We start from the raw sequence: 21,335 nt of genomic DNA, 5'->3' as shown, positions 1-21,335 counted from the left end.
AATAACTTCCTTATTAAATGACTCGCAGTAAGAATGCATAGTGAACACCTTGTAGATAACTGTATGATGTGGTGGTAAGGCAGGCTTCTGACCACCAGTCTAGGGGTTGTATGTTTGAATCTAACCTTTAAACTCTAAACTGAAAAATAAGAAGGACATAACCGTTACCACACTAAATATCATAAATTGACTTGTCTATCTTTCAATCTGGATAAAACTATTCATCATTTTTAGGTAATATTTCAAAATAAGTACTGATTGAATAGCAAACAGTGCAGACCTTGATCAGGCAACCGAGAGTGAAGCTAATCTTGGTCTGCACTGGTAGCATGGGTAGAATCTTTTGCCTATAGTATGCTAAGTGTTTTAAACGTGACATGGTTAAGAACTATTCAAATGTACAAGCAAATAAGTAGTTAAATTGGTGGAGTTACAGGGTTAATATAAGTACTTCACAATATACCATTTGACATTATTCTTATTTATGACATTGAAAACTGTTCAATTATTAAATACAATCGATTGGATAGTTATAATTCACAGCAACAAACAAAAAACCCACTGATTAATCACTTTTTGGTTGTTGTTGTTGTAAAAACTCATGTACAATTAAAGTTTAATTTGTATCTCCAATATATTTTATATCATTTGACAATAATTTAATGTTGTCTTATCATTTCAGGGTTCATTCCCGAGGACAGATTACAGTTTCAAGGTGTATCTACCAGCAACTAAACAGATAGAAGACAGTAAAATAGAAGATTAACCAATGATCTCAGTCCATTTTGATATCTCATCTTATATATCACACTTGTCATTTATTGACCTTTGACCTCCAATTAACCTGTTTTCTGCTGAAACGAAAAGTGATCCGCCTTTGTTGTCAGTATAGAGTCAAGTCAGCCTGCATATCCGTGCAGTCTGACGGGTTCTTTACTATTGGCTGACTTACTTAAAATTTTCATACAGTTTACCTGGAAATTGATAATGGATAGTTCTAAATGCTGTAACTGTTTGCGAAATGAATTCAGCAGGCTAACTATTATTGTTATATTTATTTGCAACTGTTAAAGAACTGCATTCCTTGATTTATAATTTACATACTATTTAAAACTATGAAATTTGATATTTGAAATGAATTGATATATCTGGTTGAATTGATATATCTGGTTGTGTAAAACCTGGAAATATTGAAAGTGCTATATTATTAATGCTTAAACTGTCATAATGACCCTCACTAATTTTGGGTTAGAATCCCACTAGGGGCAATGGATTCTTACATGTGAGATAGCTATCCAGCTAGGTTATTGAAGGCTGGTGAATTTCTGCAGATGCCCGAAGGAAAAAAAAATGTTTGTTAGTGCATCTAAGATTGAAATTTGTCCTGTTTGTCCATAAATATTTGTTCAACCTAAAAAAATATTTTGAAATGAAATATTCAAGATAAGATTTTGGAATAAATATGCAAAATGTGATGATATGTAATGTTAGTTATGGCTATATCTGGTTCCTAATTAAAGTTAGTTAAAAGCATGAATTTTTGTTTACCTGTTTTGTGAATTTTTGTCAACAATCCTGGGAAATATTGTAGGAATACTAAAATAATTTAATATTTATTAAACAAATATAACTAATATTTATTGTACAGTGGACTACATGTGCTAGTATTTGAAAACTAGTGATAAATATAATAGGCAGATACTATGAGTAAAGAGCCAACCAGGGACATCCTTAGTTGCCAAATTTTAGATTTTGAACATTGTTTATGGTACCCTAATATTGGGCAATGCCAAACTCAAAATTGGACTATTCTATTACACAAAGGCAGCAGGATGTGTGTTATATTATAAGCTAAGCTGAAAGAGAGTACTCTAATATTGATTATTCTAATGTTTAATCTTTATTCAGTGTGATTTTTACAGTGTTTCCGGCTCTATACTGATGTCATTGATATATTTATTTTAGTATTTTATTTCTAGAAAATGAATGATTGCCTATACTGAAGTATGAAAAATTTATATAGATTTTGATAGTAAAGAGTCTTAGATATTGTATATTTACTTGTGTTTATTTATGTTTTAGAATGATGAATGTGTTGTAAAAATAATATTGATACCAGTGGACTGATATTTTGTTTGTTAGTTTATTTATATACATGTACAATGCATGATAAAACATAAGATAATTCCTGCTGAATTTTGAGAATGTTTGAATGATTAACAAACATCCGTGTTTCTGTAAAAATGGTTGTTTTATTCTGTTTCAGAAACAAATTTTCATTATAATAGTCATAAAACTGTCTTAACATTATATCTTTTTCAATCACCACTTATATCCTCTATGATCAGGCTTGGATTGTTTCATGTGATTAAGCCATTCAGCTAGTATAGCAGAGGTTGTTGGTTCTACTCAGGTGCCTCCTTGTGCGTGAACTAATACTTAGAAGGGCATCTGAGGTCTTTCATTTGACTATTACAGTGATGCCATGACTTAAAAGCCAACCAAAAAAACAAAACTGTATGATTGTTAACCATTGCATAAAAAAAAACAGCAAATTTGTTAATGTTCAATTAATTGTACTTGTTCAATGAAATTATACTGCTGTAATTTTGGTACATAATAGCATTTAACATATATGTGTATGGAATGGTGATGTTAGTTGTATACAAAATATGCCGTCAATATACGTACAAACTAGTCTACACTGCACCTATGTCCAGTCTGACCAGACTCTATACTGTTGGCTATTTTATTGAATCAATGGAAAGTTCTAAATTCAACGCAATAAGTTTGTTACACAAGAGGGGCAGGAAAGATTTCAGACATAAGTTATTCTATCTGTAATTATGCATGTAGTTAATTTTAGTTGTAATTTTATTGTACTATAATCTTGTCAGAATAGTTCATATAAATTAAAGCAGCATGCCTCCAGATTCATGCTAATTTTCATGAAAATTTTAAAAATGTATATAGAAATAAAAAATATTGTGAAGTGAACAAAGAAAGTAATTTACACATTGCATGCAGCACTTACAATCCATGATAAGTACTAAAAAAAGGGTCAAAATATGGCAAAATAGCCCTAACTGTTGAAATATGATGATATATACTGCAAAATCAGTCAATAATCTGACATAACATTTATATCATTACATGAATTTTGAATCTTTTTATTTTTCTCAAGATCTTGGAACACTTTTCTCATGTTTGATTTTCTTGAATTATTTTTGCTCATCTAGAGGCATGCAGCTTTAAGACTGTTCTTCACTGTGACAATGTTTCAGGTCCTGAAACAAACTAATTATTTTTAAAATCTATATATAGTGAGATACTGTTATTACCATAACAATATTATATTATGTACAGTGAATAAAGATTAAATGATATATGTAAAAGGTGTTGATTATTTATTATAATTCTATTTGTCTTCACCCTGCTTCTCATCATCATCGTCAAACAGAATAGAAGATATTGCTAGTTTTGAATCTCTGTACCACCAGAAGTTTAATGCCTAGGTTGAGTTCCAGGCTGGAAAGTACCGGTATGATTCAGTTTGCTTTTGAAAGAGTGTTACTGTGACACCATGTTAGATCAACAGGACCAAATATCCACTTCAGTGTGAAAAGTTTATCCCGAAAGCAAAAATAAGGCGTTGGATTTAATTCTTTCTATTTAACTAAGGTGACACATCAGTTTCTTATGAATCACATATATATATTAAAAGATGTGTCCTGTGGTTTAAATAACTTATTGCATTGCATGCCTTTACATACAATTGTATCATAGATTGGGGACCTTTCTGTTGAAAATGTGTCCGAGTAAATTGTATACATATACATGCACAGTGCATTAACTGGAGTGCAGATATTAGTTACCCTCACTCCAGAGCATGCCCATTGATTGGCTCATTTTTGATGGGGTTTACTTATTGTGAAGGAAGAGAAAGTGAAAGCGACAGAAATATCATATTCAGATGCTCGTTCATTGGTTATTTTTTCCCGGGGTTCATATTGTGACAACAGGGAACGTGTTTTTATTAACCAGGTTTTCCGAAGGAAAAATCTGGTTATTAGATTGAGGTATGTCGGCGGGCGGGCGGGCGTAAACAATTTCTGTGCGCAACTCCTACATTTCTCAACGGATTTTGACCAAACTGGTTATTAGATTGAGGTATGTCGGCGGGCGGGCGTAAACAATTTCTTCTGTGCGCAACTCCTACATTTCTCAACGGATTTTGACCAAACTTTCACAGAAGCTTTGTCATCAAGTGCCCTGGTGCATATTGTCAGGGTTTTGTGATTGGATAATATTTGACCTAATTATGGCCCTTTGTTTTTTTCCCTTATATAGAATATATAGTGAACAATTTCTTCTGTGCGCAACTTCTAAATTTCTCAAAGGATTTTGTTCAAACTTTTACAGAAGCTTTGTCATCAAGTGTCCTGATGCATACTGTTGGGGTTTTGTGATTGGAAAATTTTTTACCTTATTATGGCCCTTTGTTTTTTTTTTTCCTTATACAGAATATATAGTGAACAATTTCTTCTATGCGCAACTCCTCCTACATTTCTCAAGGGATTTTGTTCAAACTTTCACAGAAGCTTTGTCATCTAGTGCGCTGATGCATATTTTTGGGTTTTTGTGATTGGATAATTTTTGACCTAATTATGGCCCTTTGTTTTTTTCCCTTATATAAAGTATATAGTGAACAATTTCTTCTGTTGCCCAACTGCTTCTACATTTCTCAAAGGATTTTGTTCAAATTTTCACAGATTAGCTTTATCTTCAAGTGCCCTGCTGTGTATTGTCAGGGTTTTATGATTGGATAAGTTTTTACCATTTACCTTATTATGGCCCTTTGTTTTTCCATAAAATTTAATTATTAGTGTGATATATTCTATTAATCACAACAAACTTTATTTAGTTATAAAACAGAAACTATCTAGGTTGTTGCATGCCTGCCAGCTCATCTGCCTGCTTTTGGGTTCTGTAGAGTCAAGGTCAAGGTCATTGTTGCTAAAAATAGAAAATCTGTTTCCAGTTAGGTCACTGTTACTAAAAATAGAAAATAGGTTTCCGGTCTAAAACTTGTTTGGAATAAGATATTTTTATGAAATTTGTGGTAAATCAAGTTTTTATGAAGACCTCACTTGGGATGGCTTTTTGGCCTCCTAGGGTCAAGGTTACAGTTACTAAAAATAGAAAATTCATTAATCATGATTTACATTGCACATAGTTACATTGTTGGTTGCTTGTATTTGTATTTCAACTACAACATATTTATCTACAATGTTGATAATTGAAAACCTGGTTTCATGGCATTGCCATGTTTCTTGTGTTTGACTATGATACAAAAGAGAAAGAACATCAAAACACTCGGCAATCTGATTAATACTCGGGGTGCTACGCCCCCTCGTACAAATCAGATAGCCTCGTGTTTCGACGCTCTTTCTATTACATATCCATCAGACCATGTAGAAGAACTTGTATACTAATGGAAAGCATATCAGGCCTATACATCGTTTGGGTAATGATACATATTTGGCGCATACAAGACACAGACGAGTACAAATACCAATTGCATTTACTCTGAAACTACTAGTTTTATCAATGACAGTCCTTTCCCAAGTTACGCAGATATTAAATACATGTAATATGTTTTCTCAACCGAAGATGAAGTTACAGCAGAAGATAAAAAGCAAATGTCTATAGTTTTTAAATGAAATGGAAACACTTAAGTTTAACCTTGTTTGGTAAATTATTGTTTTCCTTTCTTATATTTTTAGTTTTGATTTTATTGATCAATATGATAGAGTATCAAGGAAGATATTTAAAATCCTAACATCAGGATAATTTAAAGGTATGTAGACTTTACCTTTGGATCTCACAGATATTCAGTGATAATCATGAAACTATTCACGTTAAATTAATTGAATGTAAATCATTCTAAGATTTATGCTGTAGATACATAGAGGATATTTGTTTAGTTCAGTGTAAGATCGGAATATATTTCACCGAGTGAGCACCAAAAGGTATGTTTCACGAGTGGCGCAGCCACGAGTGAAATATGAACTTTTGGTGTTCACAAGGTGAAATATATTTCGATCTTACACTAAATTAAACAAATCTTCTTTTTATTATATGCAAAGAAACGTTTTGAAAAGACATTAAACCTAATACTGAATGAAAAGCGCGCCAAATAATAATACAACGTGACGTCATTTACGACGTCACGTCATTAAGTTGGTACCCAGTACTGTGCACGCTGGTATTTCACTGAAACAACGTAAGGGGCTTAAATGAAAAACAGTGAAATTATCAAAGTGGTAATTTCACTGTTTCAAACAGTGAAATTACCAGTTTTATATCACTGATATATTTCTATAAATCACCGAAAAGCATGTAATAAATGGACATCATGCTACACATAGTCTCATCATGACTTGTGTATGCCTTATACAGGAATCCTTATGTAAAATGATTGAGATAAATTTAAAAAAAATAGCCTAAAACTTATAATCACCAATAAAAACAAAACCCTCTATATTTATTTACTCATAATCAATATATGATTGAAAAAATGCTTATCAAGAGCTTTGAGCTTACTGTTATGTCAAACTATTACAAGCTATATTTAGTACCTTCCAACCTTGTCCGAAAGATGACAACGATAATTTTCGGCAGAACTTTAGTAAAACTAAGATGTCTGCGCCCATGCAAAAATGACAAATTTCATAGAGTTTTGCGTTATTTTAGCTCATTTTACCATAATTTATGGATTTGATGATGCTCATCTTGCATCAAAGGCAAAGGCTGATCAGATAGAACGAACGAGGTAGGTAACATTTCCCTGTTTTTTTTCGAGAATCTCATAAATTATTTGTTTATGTTGTACAAACTAGATCTAGAATAATCATTATTGATCAGATTATTCAACCGTTCAAATCCAATCAAAACATTTAACAGTCCGTCTCTGTGACCCTGATTCTATGTTGGATGATAAATTGGGGGATGATGAAAATGGTGTGTTGGTGTTTTCTTTATTTGTAAACTAGCCTCTTGATTTTGGGAAAAGTTGTTGCTAAAATTGCAAATTTTGGAAAATAAAAACCTGATGTAACATGTAAGTAAGGATTTTTGGATATTTTGATTTTTTTTTTGGAACAAAAAAATACATGATTTAAAAGAAAAATTCTTATGGGATGAGATCATTTATAGGATGTGAAAAGCCCTAGCTGTGTGTCTGTGCAATCTATATTGTGCCAAATAATTCTCCAAATCTGACTGCTACTGCTGTTCCGGTTATTGACATCCTGGGTAATACTTGTAGGCTCTTAGAATACTCTACACAACCAACCCACCATAAAAGAACTCATTTGCCCTGGAGAATTAAATGTGCCAAAAATTAAAGAAAAACAATTAACATACTTTAATACAAGCATCTTGATTATTCATCATTCATAATGCAGTGATAGCATTTGAGTTGAGAAAAAAATGTAGTTAGTAAAATAAATGTTAAAGATATACATTGCTCAAATTTGATATCAGAAAATATTGATAATTTGCTACACAGTCTTTTTGTAAATATAAAATAAGATTTTTTTTGAGTTCACACAATGTAGCTATGTTATGTTTAAAAATTTATACACTATAGATGGTCACAATATTTAGAATATTTATTCATGAATATTTAGTCAGTTATTTTAAGAAAAGACTTAAGATCTAGTCTTTACTTGCCCTGTAATAGGGAACGCAGTTTCTCATGCAAAATTTAATTATTCTGTTATTCAAATTAGACTCATTCAGTATGAATTTCATAGATTTTAATAAATTCCTTTGATTAAAATATATTACTCAAGGATGAGCATAGTATATCTCTCAAAAGATTCCTTTTTACCTCCATGCCCCTCATTACCATTGTTGCTTTGCTATAAGACCTCATCCCATAAAATAAGAATACAAGTCAGTCTGTTTGACTGTGTAAAACATAATTTTGTTGTCCAGATCCAGTGCCTAGTTCATCTTTTTTTTTTGGTTTTACACTATCACAAAATGTTCACTAAATGAACATTCTAGTTGAATATAAGTAGAATTTTTGAAGAGATTGTTTATATCTGTTGTTGCAAAATACCTGTATACTGCTATGCATATTTGATAAAAACCGAAAAAGACAGCGGGGAAAAATCTTATACTATCTTAGTGTATATGAACACTTATTAATTTATATAATGATGTCTTTTCATTTCAGATGTGGATATAATCTGATGAAACTATGGACAGCTGAAATTGCCCATTCCCCATTTGCAGCAGCCCCACTGATAACTGATGTAGATGGAGATGGTAGACTTGATATTATAGCTGCTCCACTAAGTGAGTCTAAAACAGTAGTTGAGGCAGAGAATGGTAAAACACTTACTGAATCCAGGTGGCCAACACAAAAACTAGATACATCGATTTTGGCTTCACCACTACAGGTTAGTTTTATGCTGAAGAAAAGAAAAAACCTAGCACAATGTGCTATATTGGTTTCAGTTGTTTTTTTCCAGGATTTTGGGAACACGACCCATACCCATGGAATTGGGAATTTCAGTGGTGTTTTGTTAAAAATTGGGGAAAAAATAATGACTGAAATTTTGCAGTGATTAAATGGATGCAAACAATTACTGTCTATGATGGCATCTTCAAACATTAAAGCCCTATTACATTGAAGAAGCCCTTATTTTTATATATTATATTTTTATATTTATAACTTACTTGGTTAACCCATTACGTTATATACATGCCTTTTAACGCCTTTTTCACCCCCCCTTTTTGTTGTCTCAAATGGTGAAAAATGCCTTATTTAGGCCCCCAACACTTGTTTTTGTTTGAGAAATGTTGTTAAAAAATTGACCTCTTTTTCGGCGCGGCCCCCCAACCAAAAGATACATCAGGGGGTTGCCAGAAGTTTGGGGGGTTTGAAGGGGGGCGGAGTCCCCCTCATCGCCAAGAAAATTTTGGACTTGTGAGAGGCTAAAAATGACCCCAGATTGATCATAAGGTAACATGTAACCAACACTGAAAAGCATTTGACTCTATCTCAATCCATTGAGAAGTTGCAGCACTTTGAAATCAATTTTGATGGAAAAAATCAACGCAAAATAGTGATTTTTGGCAATTTTGAGATGTCTCCTCATTGCCATGGTAACAGAAAATTAAGCCTGAGCATGTTGTTGCAAGGGCAATGGTCCAGTCAACATTTGTGCCAAGTTTGATTAGTGTTGAAGCAGTTTTTATAGTATTATAGCAATTTGAACTTGTAACGGGAGACTTTTCAATGAAAACAGCCATTTTTCACAAAATGCTCATGAAATAATGGGTTAATGGTTTCAGTAAAGATATAGTTTTTGGAAAGAAATAATTCTAGAAACAGCATAATATGTATGGTTAATGCAACTAAAACATGATATTTAGTGAAGCTGTATAAATAAAGTGAGGCACGTGTCCAATATTTTAATTAGGCACTGTCACTGACATTACCAACATTTTATTGAGTCAGAATATGTATATAATGAACATTACAAATTAAAGCTATAGGAGAGTATCAAATTAAAATATAACAATTTAGCCTAATATAAACATTATTGTGATTCTGTATTAAGTCAAATGAGCCTTAAACTGTTTTAGTGAGTAGTAATTTAAACATAGCCAAAGAAATATTTTACATACTGTGAATTTGTAATATTATTCATGTTTACTTGTGTTTGTTACATGTATATTGACTACTCTAGAATCAGTTGATTTTACTTTTGATATTTAGATGTTTCTACTTATGTATTATATTCATTTAATTTTATTTACAGTTTGACATAGATGGAGATGGTATGCTAGATATACTGTTTGTAACATTTTCTGGTGACATATTATTTTATACACCAAATGGAACTGCCATAAAGGACAAGTTTATGGAGGTAATTGTCTTCTTGAGAGCAATATATAATTATTATTATCATAATTATTATTACTATCATTATTATTATTTTTATTGCTCACTATTTCAGTACAATTTCAGTCACCTATTGTAGCAGATACATCTTCTTAATCTGTGTTATGCCAATAGGTACCAGTGACTGTAAAAAACTTAAGGTGTAAGTCTTCTTGTTTACTTTGTAGATATCACTATCATCTAGTGAACATCAACTAATTTATTTGAATAAAGACTTAGTTTCATAGTTTGCATAGAATATCAAATGGTACTTTAAGTGTCAAGAAGAAATTATTGTCTAAATTCTGATTATGTAAAATATTTGCAGTGTATTATTATTTATTTAATTTTACCCATGAAATATGGTGCTATATCAGTCAAATATATTTCATATTTTTTGAAAATAAATATGAAATATAAATATGAAAGTGGGCGGAGTCAAAACTCATATTTATTTTAAGGGACTTCTTTCGCCGTTTTGTTTGAAAAATCTGATAAATGCAAAACAACTTTTTCTTGAATATTGTTTTAAAAACTATCTAGCATGATAGAAAAAGGTCTAACTAAGAAAATTAATCCGAACACCAATATCTTTAATTCAGTAATTAACGCTGTACAGACGGTTAAAGAGTTGTTTACATGACGTCACAATATAGCGCCAAACAGCGCGTGCTTACGCATAAATTACTGCGCGCTGTACAATTGCAGTTGATAGCAAGCAAGGGAATTCGTTACCATTTTCTTTGATAATGAAATTAAATAAAAAGGTTATTTTTTTCGTTTTTTGTGAAATATGGTATATATTTTCACTCAACATGATAAAATGCCACAAAATATGTGGCATTTTATCATGTTTCGTGAAAATATATTCCATATTTCACGCAAACGAAAAAATATCCTCTTAATATTTGCTTTTAAAATATATTTTTTTAAACTAAGTGTAAAATAGAAATACTGTTATAACTACCTAACAGATAGCACCAGGGTATGTGAAGGAAGATTGGTATAAACAAGTGGTGTCGGTATCTGGGGATGATATCAAAACATATGTAAAGGAAGCCAGTGATAGTGTTAAACATGTAAGCATTCTGTTTGTTCCCTTGTTAGTTTGAACCTTTTTTCTGCTTGTTATGAAAATAACTGTAGATTTTCCTCTGAGATATTACTCTTTAACTTCAATAGGAAACAATTAAGCCTATGGTTTCTTTGATGTTAAGAAACTATCTTGGTAGCTTATTAATAGTGGTTGTGAAATAATGTGAATCTGCTATTTTCTACAGTAAAGCTAGAAAGTGGCCATATGGCCTGTACAGTGTAGGTGTAACTTAGAACCTAACCAATAATAAATGTGCATGTAAATATATAATTGACTTAATGACTTAACAGGAAATGTATTTGCTTTGTGAACAGTCTTATCCAAATTAATTCTTCTAGTCATTCTTTGTTTAAGTCTATAACTAGATTTAAGTTTTAAGTAGTGAAAACTATGCTGATTTCATAAATGCACTGGTACATGTAATAAGTATACATCTGTGTATCAGGACAAGAGTTACCTCCCTGTTGATGCCCATGTTATGGCTACCCCAGTGATTGCTGATATCAACAATGACAACAAGTTAGAAGAGTTAATCATTCCAGTTTCCTATTACTTTGATGATGAAGATTACAGGTATGCACAATATGCTTATATTAGGTGGTTGATAGTTTGGCCCTTAGTTGTTTTTTTTCCATGGGACCCCATTGTTTTTAAGGTACATGTACAGGTATGAATCCTCAGGAACTAATTATATTGAGTTCAGAAATTATCACTGAAACTTGTATTTTATTTAAATCGTCCATTTATGTCTGTAGAATTTTTGTTAAGTGTAGATAGCTTACATCATTGTCATTTTTGCTACTTAGTAGTTTAATAAATAGATTTCAAGACTGAGTGACCTCAAACTATAAATATTGTACTCCCTATCGATTTAGGTTTGAATTCTATCAGGGAATTTATATTTATATGAAGAACTAAGTTAGTGGTTCTACTCTGGTGCTAGCTGGTGTCTGAAATAATGTGTAAAAGGGCACTGGAAGTTTTCCTACACCAAAACATGAAAGTTCATATGATATTTACAGTGTTGGTGCGACGTAAACACAAACCGAACAAATAATAAATGTACTAGTATGTCATTGAAATCATTCTTCAGTCATTGATTTTCTCATAATATATGACACATATACCAAAGACCATATCACTATGATAGTAGATGTAAACCTATTTGAATATTTTCAGACTTTCAGAAAATTTTGAGCATATAAACAACATAAATGAGACAGAGTTAGGAAAGTATGTTGTATCAGGAATCACCATTGTTAACCTAAGAGAGATGAAGGTTCTTCAAACAATCTTCCTTGATCTTACTACAGTAAGTGCTTTATATATTTATATATTACCTAATCACAAGAGAAATTATATATTTATATATTACCTAATCACAAGAGAAATTATATACATGTATGTATATATATTACCTAATCACAAGAGAAATTATATATGTATATATATTACCTAATCACAAGAGAAATTATGCCAAGAATTGCCTTAATAATTCATGTAAAGATAAAAGTACTTTTTTGAATTGAGACAAATTACATAGTGTACAAAACAATAACATGAAGAAAAAAACAAGTACATGGAAAAGTAATTACATCATTATCAATTTTTTTATAATACATGGTTTTTTGTTTACTATTACGTATTTGACCAATAACCAAGCTTAAAGTCACTAATAGGTGTAAATTGAATTGAAATAGAATCTTTGAACTCTTATAATGCTAAAAAAGGTGGTGGCAGATACTTTAAGTGAATATATCTTAATGATGTCACCTATTACCTATCAAAATTTCTTGTTGCCCTTTGTATGCAAATAATATATGGCTATGTGTGTGTGTTCTAAGGGTCCATCCTCCTTAAGAGGCACTGAGAGTATGGACCCTGTCATATATAGCTTTTAATGCCTGTGTATATTTTATAGGTAATCACTAATCACACAAATTTTAATGATGGTTGCAGACAGTTTTGAAACCATGTAAATATTTGTACATCAATAAATAAGTATTTATGTTGTATTGGTACAGTATGCTGGTATGAATGTATATTGCAGAAAGTATCGGGGTTTCCAGCTTATGTCTTGTTCACACCAACTGTGATAGATATGGACAGAAATGGCGGCCATCTTGAAATTGTATTAGGAACGTCTGCAGGAAATGTACATGTCATTGAGACTGAAGGGGAGTTTAAAGACAGGAAAGGCTTTCCATACAGTATGGGAATCATTCATGGACAGGTATAATATAATAGGCAAATAACTCAAAAATGAAATGTTGATATTTTTTTTTCGTACTGCATAACTTTACCATATGAGATTAAACTCACAAGTGATGTAATTATAGGGTAATTAATTTTAGTTTTTCAAATGTTGCAGCCCATAATGTAGCTTATGATAAATTAAATTGATCTCACTGTTTGCGGGAATTCTTTTTTTTTGTGACAAGATTTTTTAAATTTTTACTACATCAGCCTTTACCTTGACATTGACCAAAATGACCAAAGGCTGAATGCTTATGCTAATTTGTTACAGTTATTGATGGTGATATTGTTTAAAACATAAACACAGATTGCAAACAAATTTACTTTAAGAGATCTCTGAAAAATATCTTTAATTTTATTTTATCTATTAAAGATACACTATGCTCAAATTAGATATTTTAAAATATTGATAATTGCTACTTTTTGTTAATATAAACTACACATGTTTTGACTTCTAAGAAAGTAGATATGTTATGCTTTTAATCAACTGGCAGTTTTCTTAAGGAATGACCAGTTTAACTTGACCTGTAATAAAGACCGCAAATTCCCATACATAGTTTGCAAGTTGTTTTATTTAGATAAGACAGTAAGAATTTTATAGATTTTGATGAATTTCTGCATTGAAAATAAAAAAATATTTTACTCAAAGATGAGCATTGAACCCTCATGTTGTATTTCGTTTCTGTTGTTTTTCTTGTGAAGAAGAACTAAAATCTCTGGTTATATTTGTACAGTTGACAGTAGCTGATGTAAACAGGGATGGTACGTTGGAGATTATAGCTATAGATACAAGTGGTAATGTTATATGTTTAAATGATGATGGTACGATAACATGGGAGGCGAAGGTGTCCGGAGATAATTCTCCTGGCAGCAGACTGCTAGACGTAGATGGTGACGGTTATGTTGATATTATCATTCCTACAAATGAAGGGTATGTTATTATATCATTATTTTGTTAATGAGGAATTCTTATATCATCGAAACAAACAAGTACCAATTATTTACATGAGGATCAAATACAAAAATTACTGTAAAATCATTATTATTCATGGTGCACTAATTTTCATGGTTTTTGTGGATAGGTCAATCCATGAATTTAAGATGCAACAAAATTTCATTTTGTCTGCTTTAAAATTATTTTGCGTCACATTTTACCTTTTTGAAAAAAAGACAGTCAATGAATTTAAGAACCCATGAAAATGTTCTTCATAACAAAACCACGAAACTTCATGCCCACAAAATTAAGTGAATTCATAGTATCTTGTGCATTGACTTTATCAATTACTAAGTTGTTTGTTATACAGTCGACTCTCGTTATCTCGAAGTCATCGGGAACATCCAAAAAATATCGAGATATCGAAATGTCGAGATAAACATATTAGGGTTTGAATAATGCAGAAACTGATTTTTACAAAAGACATGTGCATACCTTATGTCAAATGAACTATGATATCCCCATGTCTTGTTTTCATACGCCTAGTCAATATTTAACAAAGTAATATTAGCGGATGTTTACCAGCGGAAATACGGGTGTCTGTGATAAAAACACATAGTGAGGTTTACTCAGTAATACATCAATATAGTGATTGGGTGGTTGATCCGGATATCCTCCCATATTATTTATTGGATCTTTCTCGAGATTGTTCGACCGCTGATTAATTTGGAGGTGATGTTGTGAAACAATATTGCAACGATATCGTTTCTATACTTTCACTATTTCATTTACATTTAAAGTCATAATGAATTGATTCAGTGTTTTGCGAATATTTATAAAGAAAGGTAAAATTCACTCATTTTGAACACAAGTAAATCAACATGCTAATTATTAACTTTTATAATAACAGCTAAACTTGTTATAAACATAATCATCATTATGAAACGCGCTATTGAGCAATTATCGTCTAGTATGTATTTTTCACATGTCTGAAGGGAACAGATGAAAGAAAACTATTAGTCGAGATAAACAAAGGACAATAGTGTGAAAATAACTGTTGGGGCTGAAATTTTACATCGAGGTACTGAAAATATCGAAATAAAAATATCGAGAGAAACAAATATTTCCAATATAGATAAAGAAGGAAGAAAATCGGGACTTTCAAAATTTCATCGAGATAACGAAATATCGAGAAAAGCGATGTCAAGATAACGATAGTTAACTGTATTTGAAGTTATTGAACATAAATAAAAGGATAATAATTTCTTATTTATCAGTTGTTAGGTTTTAGCATACACAAATGTTAATTACAATGTGATAGAGAAATATACAAGACTTAACTTGAAAATTTAAAAACTGATAACAGGAATTTTTTTTATACTTTCAGAGATGTGTTTGCAATAAATGGCGTGACTGGAAAGGTATTAGATAAATGGCCAATCAAAACTGGACACCCAATTTTATCAAATATTTTAGTAACAAAAGTTTCAAATACAAGGAAAGATTTAGACATGGTAAGATACATGTATGTTTATTGTTTAAGGATAGAATGTAGTCAAGTGGCAATACTGCTATTGAAATAAATTGAACTTTGATATACAGCTGAACTTTGATGTAAACCTTAACTGAACTTTAATTATACATAAATGTTTGCTATCTTTTTGAGATTTAAAATAGTTGATGGCTTTACCCAAATGCATGGGAGCATATGAATTGAAAAAAATGTGCACGGTGAGGGGCACCTTGTATTTTCTTCCATCAATGAAGTGGAACTTACTATATAACTTTACTACATTTTGAAGTATCTAGTAAATGGTGACACTTTGACAAAAAAGATTTCCCAACTTAGGTTTTGATGTATGGCAGTACGATTTTCTTCTGTTATTACTGTCTTTCAGTCAAAGTTATTAAGTATTCTTTACATACATGTATGTTTTTGTTCTTCTAATGTTAAAGCTGGGAATAAAACATATGGCCTTAATTCTTCAAAATGAATAAATGATGTTAAATTTACAGGTGTTTTTATCTAATGATGGGGCACTTCATGTGGTTTCAACAGATCAGACTTGCAGAACTCACTTCCCTATTGGAGAAACCTCATTGGTGCAAATATTGTCACATGACCTTGTTGTCCAATCAGAAGGCCTTGAACTATTAATAGCAACTAATGACGGAACACTTATTTGCATGGGAAGTGGTGAAGAGACATCTATTGACACATTTCAAGATGATGTTTACAAACATACACATGCACTTGCATTGCCATCAGAAACTAAATCTCCAAATGATTTTCTATTTGCAGATAAAAAGGTATACAAAATGTATAAATGTTATTATATAGAACACCATTTTAGTTCAAACTACATGTATATGGTATATGTTTTGTCATGATATATGTATACATATACAGTCAAACATGTATTAAGCGACCGTGCAAGGGAAACACCCAAAACAGTCGCTTAAAGAAATGGTCTCTTAAGACAAAGCATGATATAAAAGTCAAAATTTATAAATGACATCTTTCTTTTGCGTTTTTTTTCAACTTTATTTATCTAAATGTTGAATAATTAGTACGCTCCGATAATCTAAATGGATGCTAATGTAAAATATAACTTTCTGATATTTATTGACAAAACAGTTTTGATCCATTTGTACATGTTTGACATTTTTCCAGAATTTTTTAATTTCTCCATTGTTTTTCCTTGTCTCCAACACGAAAACCCTAATAGTGAAGATGTTTTTTGTTGTGTATTTTTTCATTTGAAATAAACAAACTACTTCTAATTGTTACGATTCATTTAATTGCTGATCAAGTTCAAGGTCAATTCAATGCAGTCTAAATGTCAACAAGCGCAGCGTATACACCATCTCAGTAGTGGCGGAGCGTTGCATTGTTTATTCGATATTATTGGATAATACACGTCACACATATACTTAACTTCATTTGCATACACTAAAACGGTTTGGGAAATAGAGTTTTTCACACATTTATTTGTTGTGTTTTGATTGTTGACTCTTGTGACATTACAAGGCGGCATTCTCTAAAAACACAATTACTTGACAGGTAAAAGTGGTTGTTTAATGAAAAGATTTATCTCAATAAGCTGACTAATTAGCAGTCGCTGCTCGCTTTGAGCAACAGTCCCTTAATACATTAAAGATATAGAGAGAAAATGATCGGGGGGAATTTAAAGTGGTCGTTTAAGACAAAAGACAAAAGTCGCTTAATACACGTGGTAGCATGGGCAAGTTAGACTGTATTTATACTGAGATAAACTTTTAAAGATATTTTTAAATTTTCATCATTAAGGCCTAACTGAATCAACAACAACTAGATAGGTCTTCTTTTCAGTTTTTACATGAAATTGCACCCAGTATTTGCTTATACATGAACTTTGTTTAAGAAGTTTTTAAAATGCAAGAAGAGTAAGGGTTGATGTTAAAATTTGGGGTTAGTCAGAATGTTAATATCAGTCATGTGTTTGGGGTTGGATTCGAATATCTGTCCTAAGAGAGACTTGAACACAGATTTTTTTCTTGCATATTCTACCATATTTGAAATAATTTACAGTGAGGAAATTATTTTTCAAAAAGATTTATGTCATAACATCCGTGTTTTCTTACAGTATCATATGAATATACAAGTTCATTCATAACTGTGAAATGATGTCATCTTAGGCATGCAGTGTCATTCTAAAATGAGCGGAATTGACATCATTATATAAAACATGACACTTCTGGCACTGCCTAAGCCAGATAATATTTCAAACATGAGTAAAACTATGGAAAACACCAGTCTGATATATATGAAAAATATAGAAAGGAAGCAAGCCAACATTTTATAATTTTAGCTTTGATTCACACTCAATGTATACTCATAAATGAATAGCATTAGTGATTACTACTAGGGAAAAATTAAGTTTGTTGATAGTCTTACGTAACATCGTATGTTGAAATATTTTTCAGTTTGGTGTGTATATCCTAGAGAGTAGCAGGAATAGGGTTGAAATTACTGGCAGTATGTTCCACATAGACTTTGTTATAACAGACCCTACATATGTTAAAACAAATGAGAGAACTTCATTGTATACTTTAAAAGTAAGCATACCTTCTTCTTGGACAACAAACTTGATTAAAGATGCGAGGAAGTTAGTTATAATACAGAAATAAAAGTCTGATTTATGTCAGTTAAGTTTATATAGAAATTCAACATTCAATTACCTAACTTTGTACATGACATATTTCTTTTCACTCCCTAGAAGCTGGAGGTGTAGTTGTTATATGAATAGTTTACCACAATAGATAATAAAACCAGTAAAAAATATTTGCTACTCAGAAAAAGACAGTGACAGCATGTCTGAGTGGTTAAGACAAAGGACTGGTAATCTCAGGATCTCTAGTAGCCACAGGGGTTCAAACCTTATCATTGCTTAGTACTGGTTGGTTCCAGGAACAAATTCGAGTTTGTGTCTGTAAGCTTATACTAGCAGCTTCCTGCACAAACAGACTGAAATAAATTCTGTATAAACTATAAAACTAAACAGACAGAAATTGTGGATGCAATAATTTTCACAGGATAATTGTAACAATGGAGTAGTTATTCAGTTTTTATTAACATATTATTTATAATTAATTATGAATTATTTTTTACATATAACTTATAATTAATTATGAATTATCTGTGATTATTTATATATTATTATTCAGGTATTATTTGGGAGCAACCTTCTGCTAAGAGGTGTATATTCTAACCCTGGTGCATACAGTATATTTGTGGACTCCTTCCCTAAACCAAGCCATGGTCATGTGACACTTATTTTAACCAATAAAAATGGTCTAATTGCTCAAGATGGTTTTGCTGTAAGGTAAGTCTGTTTGTAAAGTTTATTTATCAACTGCTAGATTTATATTGAGTTTTTATTTATTTGCTAGGCTAACAAAAAGGTACTTTATCGCATATTTATTTGCATTGGATTAAACACCAGCGTGTTTTGAAAATAAATTTTACTTTAAAATTATCAAAAAAATTTTTTTTACCAGATCACCTCATACTTCATTATTGTGTCCTAGTTTGCAAGCAAGGGACTGTTTAGTGTATCTATGACAAGTCAGTTGGTGTTTTTATATACTTGAATGTTTTACTTCATTAAGATTGTTGCCAACATTTGCTATACTTCCTCAAGATTGTTGCCATGGTCTGTTTTAGTTTAAAGTTAAAAATCATAAAAAAATCTTTGAACAATTTATCAAATTATCATCCTAACCAGACTTTAAACAAAGATTTTTCAAATGAACTTTCTAAAATGTGTAGGAAACTTTTGTAAGGGAATGTGCAAAAATAGCTTTCGTAAATTAAACATATCAGTTAAATATATATAGCCTTATAATATGAAAAGTACTGTTATTTTTTCAGGTTTAATCAGATAATTTTAGAGGATTTACAGTGGTTATTAATGGCACCATTTGTTACAATGGTGATTATTTTACTTGTAAATCATGGATTCCCAGCCAAAGACTTATTACCAGTGACATTCCAATCCAAGGATAGATAGCATTTGTACTTTTTAGTTTAAACTTTATTTAATAAACCTTCAGTGCAGGGTTTTAAAATATTACATTTTTATTTTCTGTGAAGCTACACATGTGGAGGACAACTTCTTTGAGATTGAAGGCTTAAAAGATGTTTGTTATAAACAGACTTCAGACAAATTTAATTTACTTTACCAAGAAATGTGTATGGTGTTGGAAAAAGTACTTGCAGTGTAAGGCCATGGTGAAATATTTTTAGAATGACTGTCAAGAAGTGTTTGAAGATAACTTTTATGTTGATTAGTGTGGGAACAAAATATACATTCATACTGAACTATTCGTTATAACATAAATGAATAATCTGTCAATCATGTGTTATAAATAATATACAGGATAACATAACATGGTTAAAATCTAAGTCCATAGTGGCATTTTAAGCTCACCAGAATTGATGTCTCAAGAATAGCTTAATGCTGTGTCTCTTATAATTGACAATAATTATTGTTAATTTTGCTATATGTACCTGATTGATTTATTTCAGGGTGGCTATGTAACATCCTTTTGAGCCTCTGACTAAAGTTGTTACTTATTATTATACAATAATGGCCTTTTTAAGGGGCCATCTAAGCTGTATTGGAAAAGTTTTTTAAGAAAAACTTGTGGACAAAAGGATCATCGCACACTTGTTCTGTGGCAACTGTAGAACATTGACGAGACAATTTGGTTAACTGCTATATAAGGCAAAAGAAATGTTGAACAATCTCCCAGCTTCTGAATTTGTTCAACACTTGACTTGATATAATCACTGTTTATGAAGCGTTACTGCTAAAACTACCAATAGAAGTAGAACTGGAAAATGTCTCGAGATCAACTTCTTAGGAATCTATGCAATATAAATCTGGTGAGCTATGCTGGGCTTAGTCTTCTAAGATAAGCCTTTGTTGGTCTGTCCTGTTGTCTGTAGACTGACAAAACATTGGAATATGGGGGCATCTGTCACTATTGGCAGATTTCCAGTTTAAATGTGTTTTATTTTGATAAGGTTTGTATTTAATAATATTTAAATTTCAGTGCAACTTGACAATATTGTTTTCTGTGACATGAAATATGTGTCTTGTTTATTGAGTGGGCTCAAGAGAGTAAAATAAGAACATCTTTCTGTAGAAACAATAGACTTGTGTGATATATTTTGCTTGAGGTACAGTATATTTCATGTGAGATACAATAATCCAGTGATTTATGCAATGTTTGAATATTGTGTTTATGTGTTACAAGACCAGATTGAGTCATAATAATTTTTGTGTTCATGTGACATAATCATTGCCTCATGACTATTTTACATGTGTTTACTTTGTAGATGTGATAACATTATTGATATGTAATAAAACATTATTGATATGTAATAAATTATGAAACTACATGTGGTAGCTTATTATATCACATAATTATACATGTTCTTTTATATGGGACAAGAGAGAATAGCATACAACATATATATCATAAATATTGTAATGTATTATATGATATTCAAAGCCCATGCTAAGGTTTTAGATAAA

General features: G+C 31.2%; 2 protein-coding genes across 2 annotated transcripts in view; both read left to right on the top strand.

Moving 5' to 3' along the window:
• LOC132745534 (DNA polymerase epsilon subunit 2-like) overlaps nucleotides 1-3,389 on the top strand; it is a 43,711-nt gene extending 40,322 nt beyond the window's left edge. Inside the window, exon 15 of the mRNA XM_060734483.1 lies at nucleotides 683-3,389. Within this exon, the coding sequence (XP_060590466.1) occupies nucleotides 683-766 (84 nt within the window). The 3' untranslated portion in view covers nucleotides 767-3,389. The remainder of the gene's footprint in view (nucleotides 1-682) is intronic.
• Nucleotides 3,390-6,689: 3,300 nt separating this feature from the next.
• On the top strand, nucleotides 6,690-21,199 carry LOC132745532 (uncharacterized). Its single transcript, XM_060734482.1, has 13 exons — nucleotides 6,690-6,835; nucleotides 8,249-8,474; nucleotides 9,843-9,950; nucleotides 10,939-11,043; nucleotides 11,506-11,633; nucleotides 12,240-12,372; nucleotides 13,111-13,293; nucleotides 14,051-14,247; nucleotides 15,638-15,764; nucleotides 16,267-16,560; nucleotides 18,217-18,348; nucleotides 18,958-19,115; nucleotides 19,664-21,199. The coding sequence occupies exons 1-13, from the start codon at nucleotides 6,723-6,725 to the stop codon at nucleotides 19,800-19,802; spliced, it is 2,043 nt and encodes a 680-aa protein (XP_060590465.1). The 5' UTR covers nucleotides 6,690-6,722; the 3' UTR covers nucleotides 19,803-21,199.
• The last annotated feature ends 136 nt before the right edge of the window (nucleotides 21,200-21,335 follow it).

The sequence above is a fragment of the Ruditapes philippinarum genome, unplaced genomic scaffold, assembly GCF_026571515.1.
Source record: "Ruditapes philippinarum isolate M1 unplaced genomic scaffold, ASM2657151v2 ctg2233_1_1_1_1, whole genome shotgun sequence".
Classification (NCBI taxonomy): domain Eukaryota; kingdom Metazoa; phylum Mollusca; class Bivalvia; order Venerida; family Veneridae; genus Ruditapes; species Ruditapes philippinarum.
This window is presented reverse-complemented; position numbering and strand designations above follow the sequence as displayed.

Coding starts and splice junctions, on each gene's coding strand:
- LOC132745532 (XM_060734482.1), top strand. CDS start 6,723: ATGACAAATTTCATAGAGTTTTGCGTTATTTTAGCTCATTTTACCATA. Junction 6,836..8,248: donor GATCAGATAGAACGAACGAG/GTAGGTAACATT, acceptor TTTTCATTTCAG/ATGTGGATATAATCTGATGA. Junction 15,765..16,266: donor CAAGGAAAGATTTAGACATG/GTAAGATACATG, acceptor TTAAATTTACAG/GTGTTTTTATCTAATGATGG.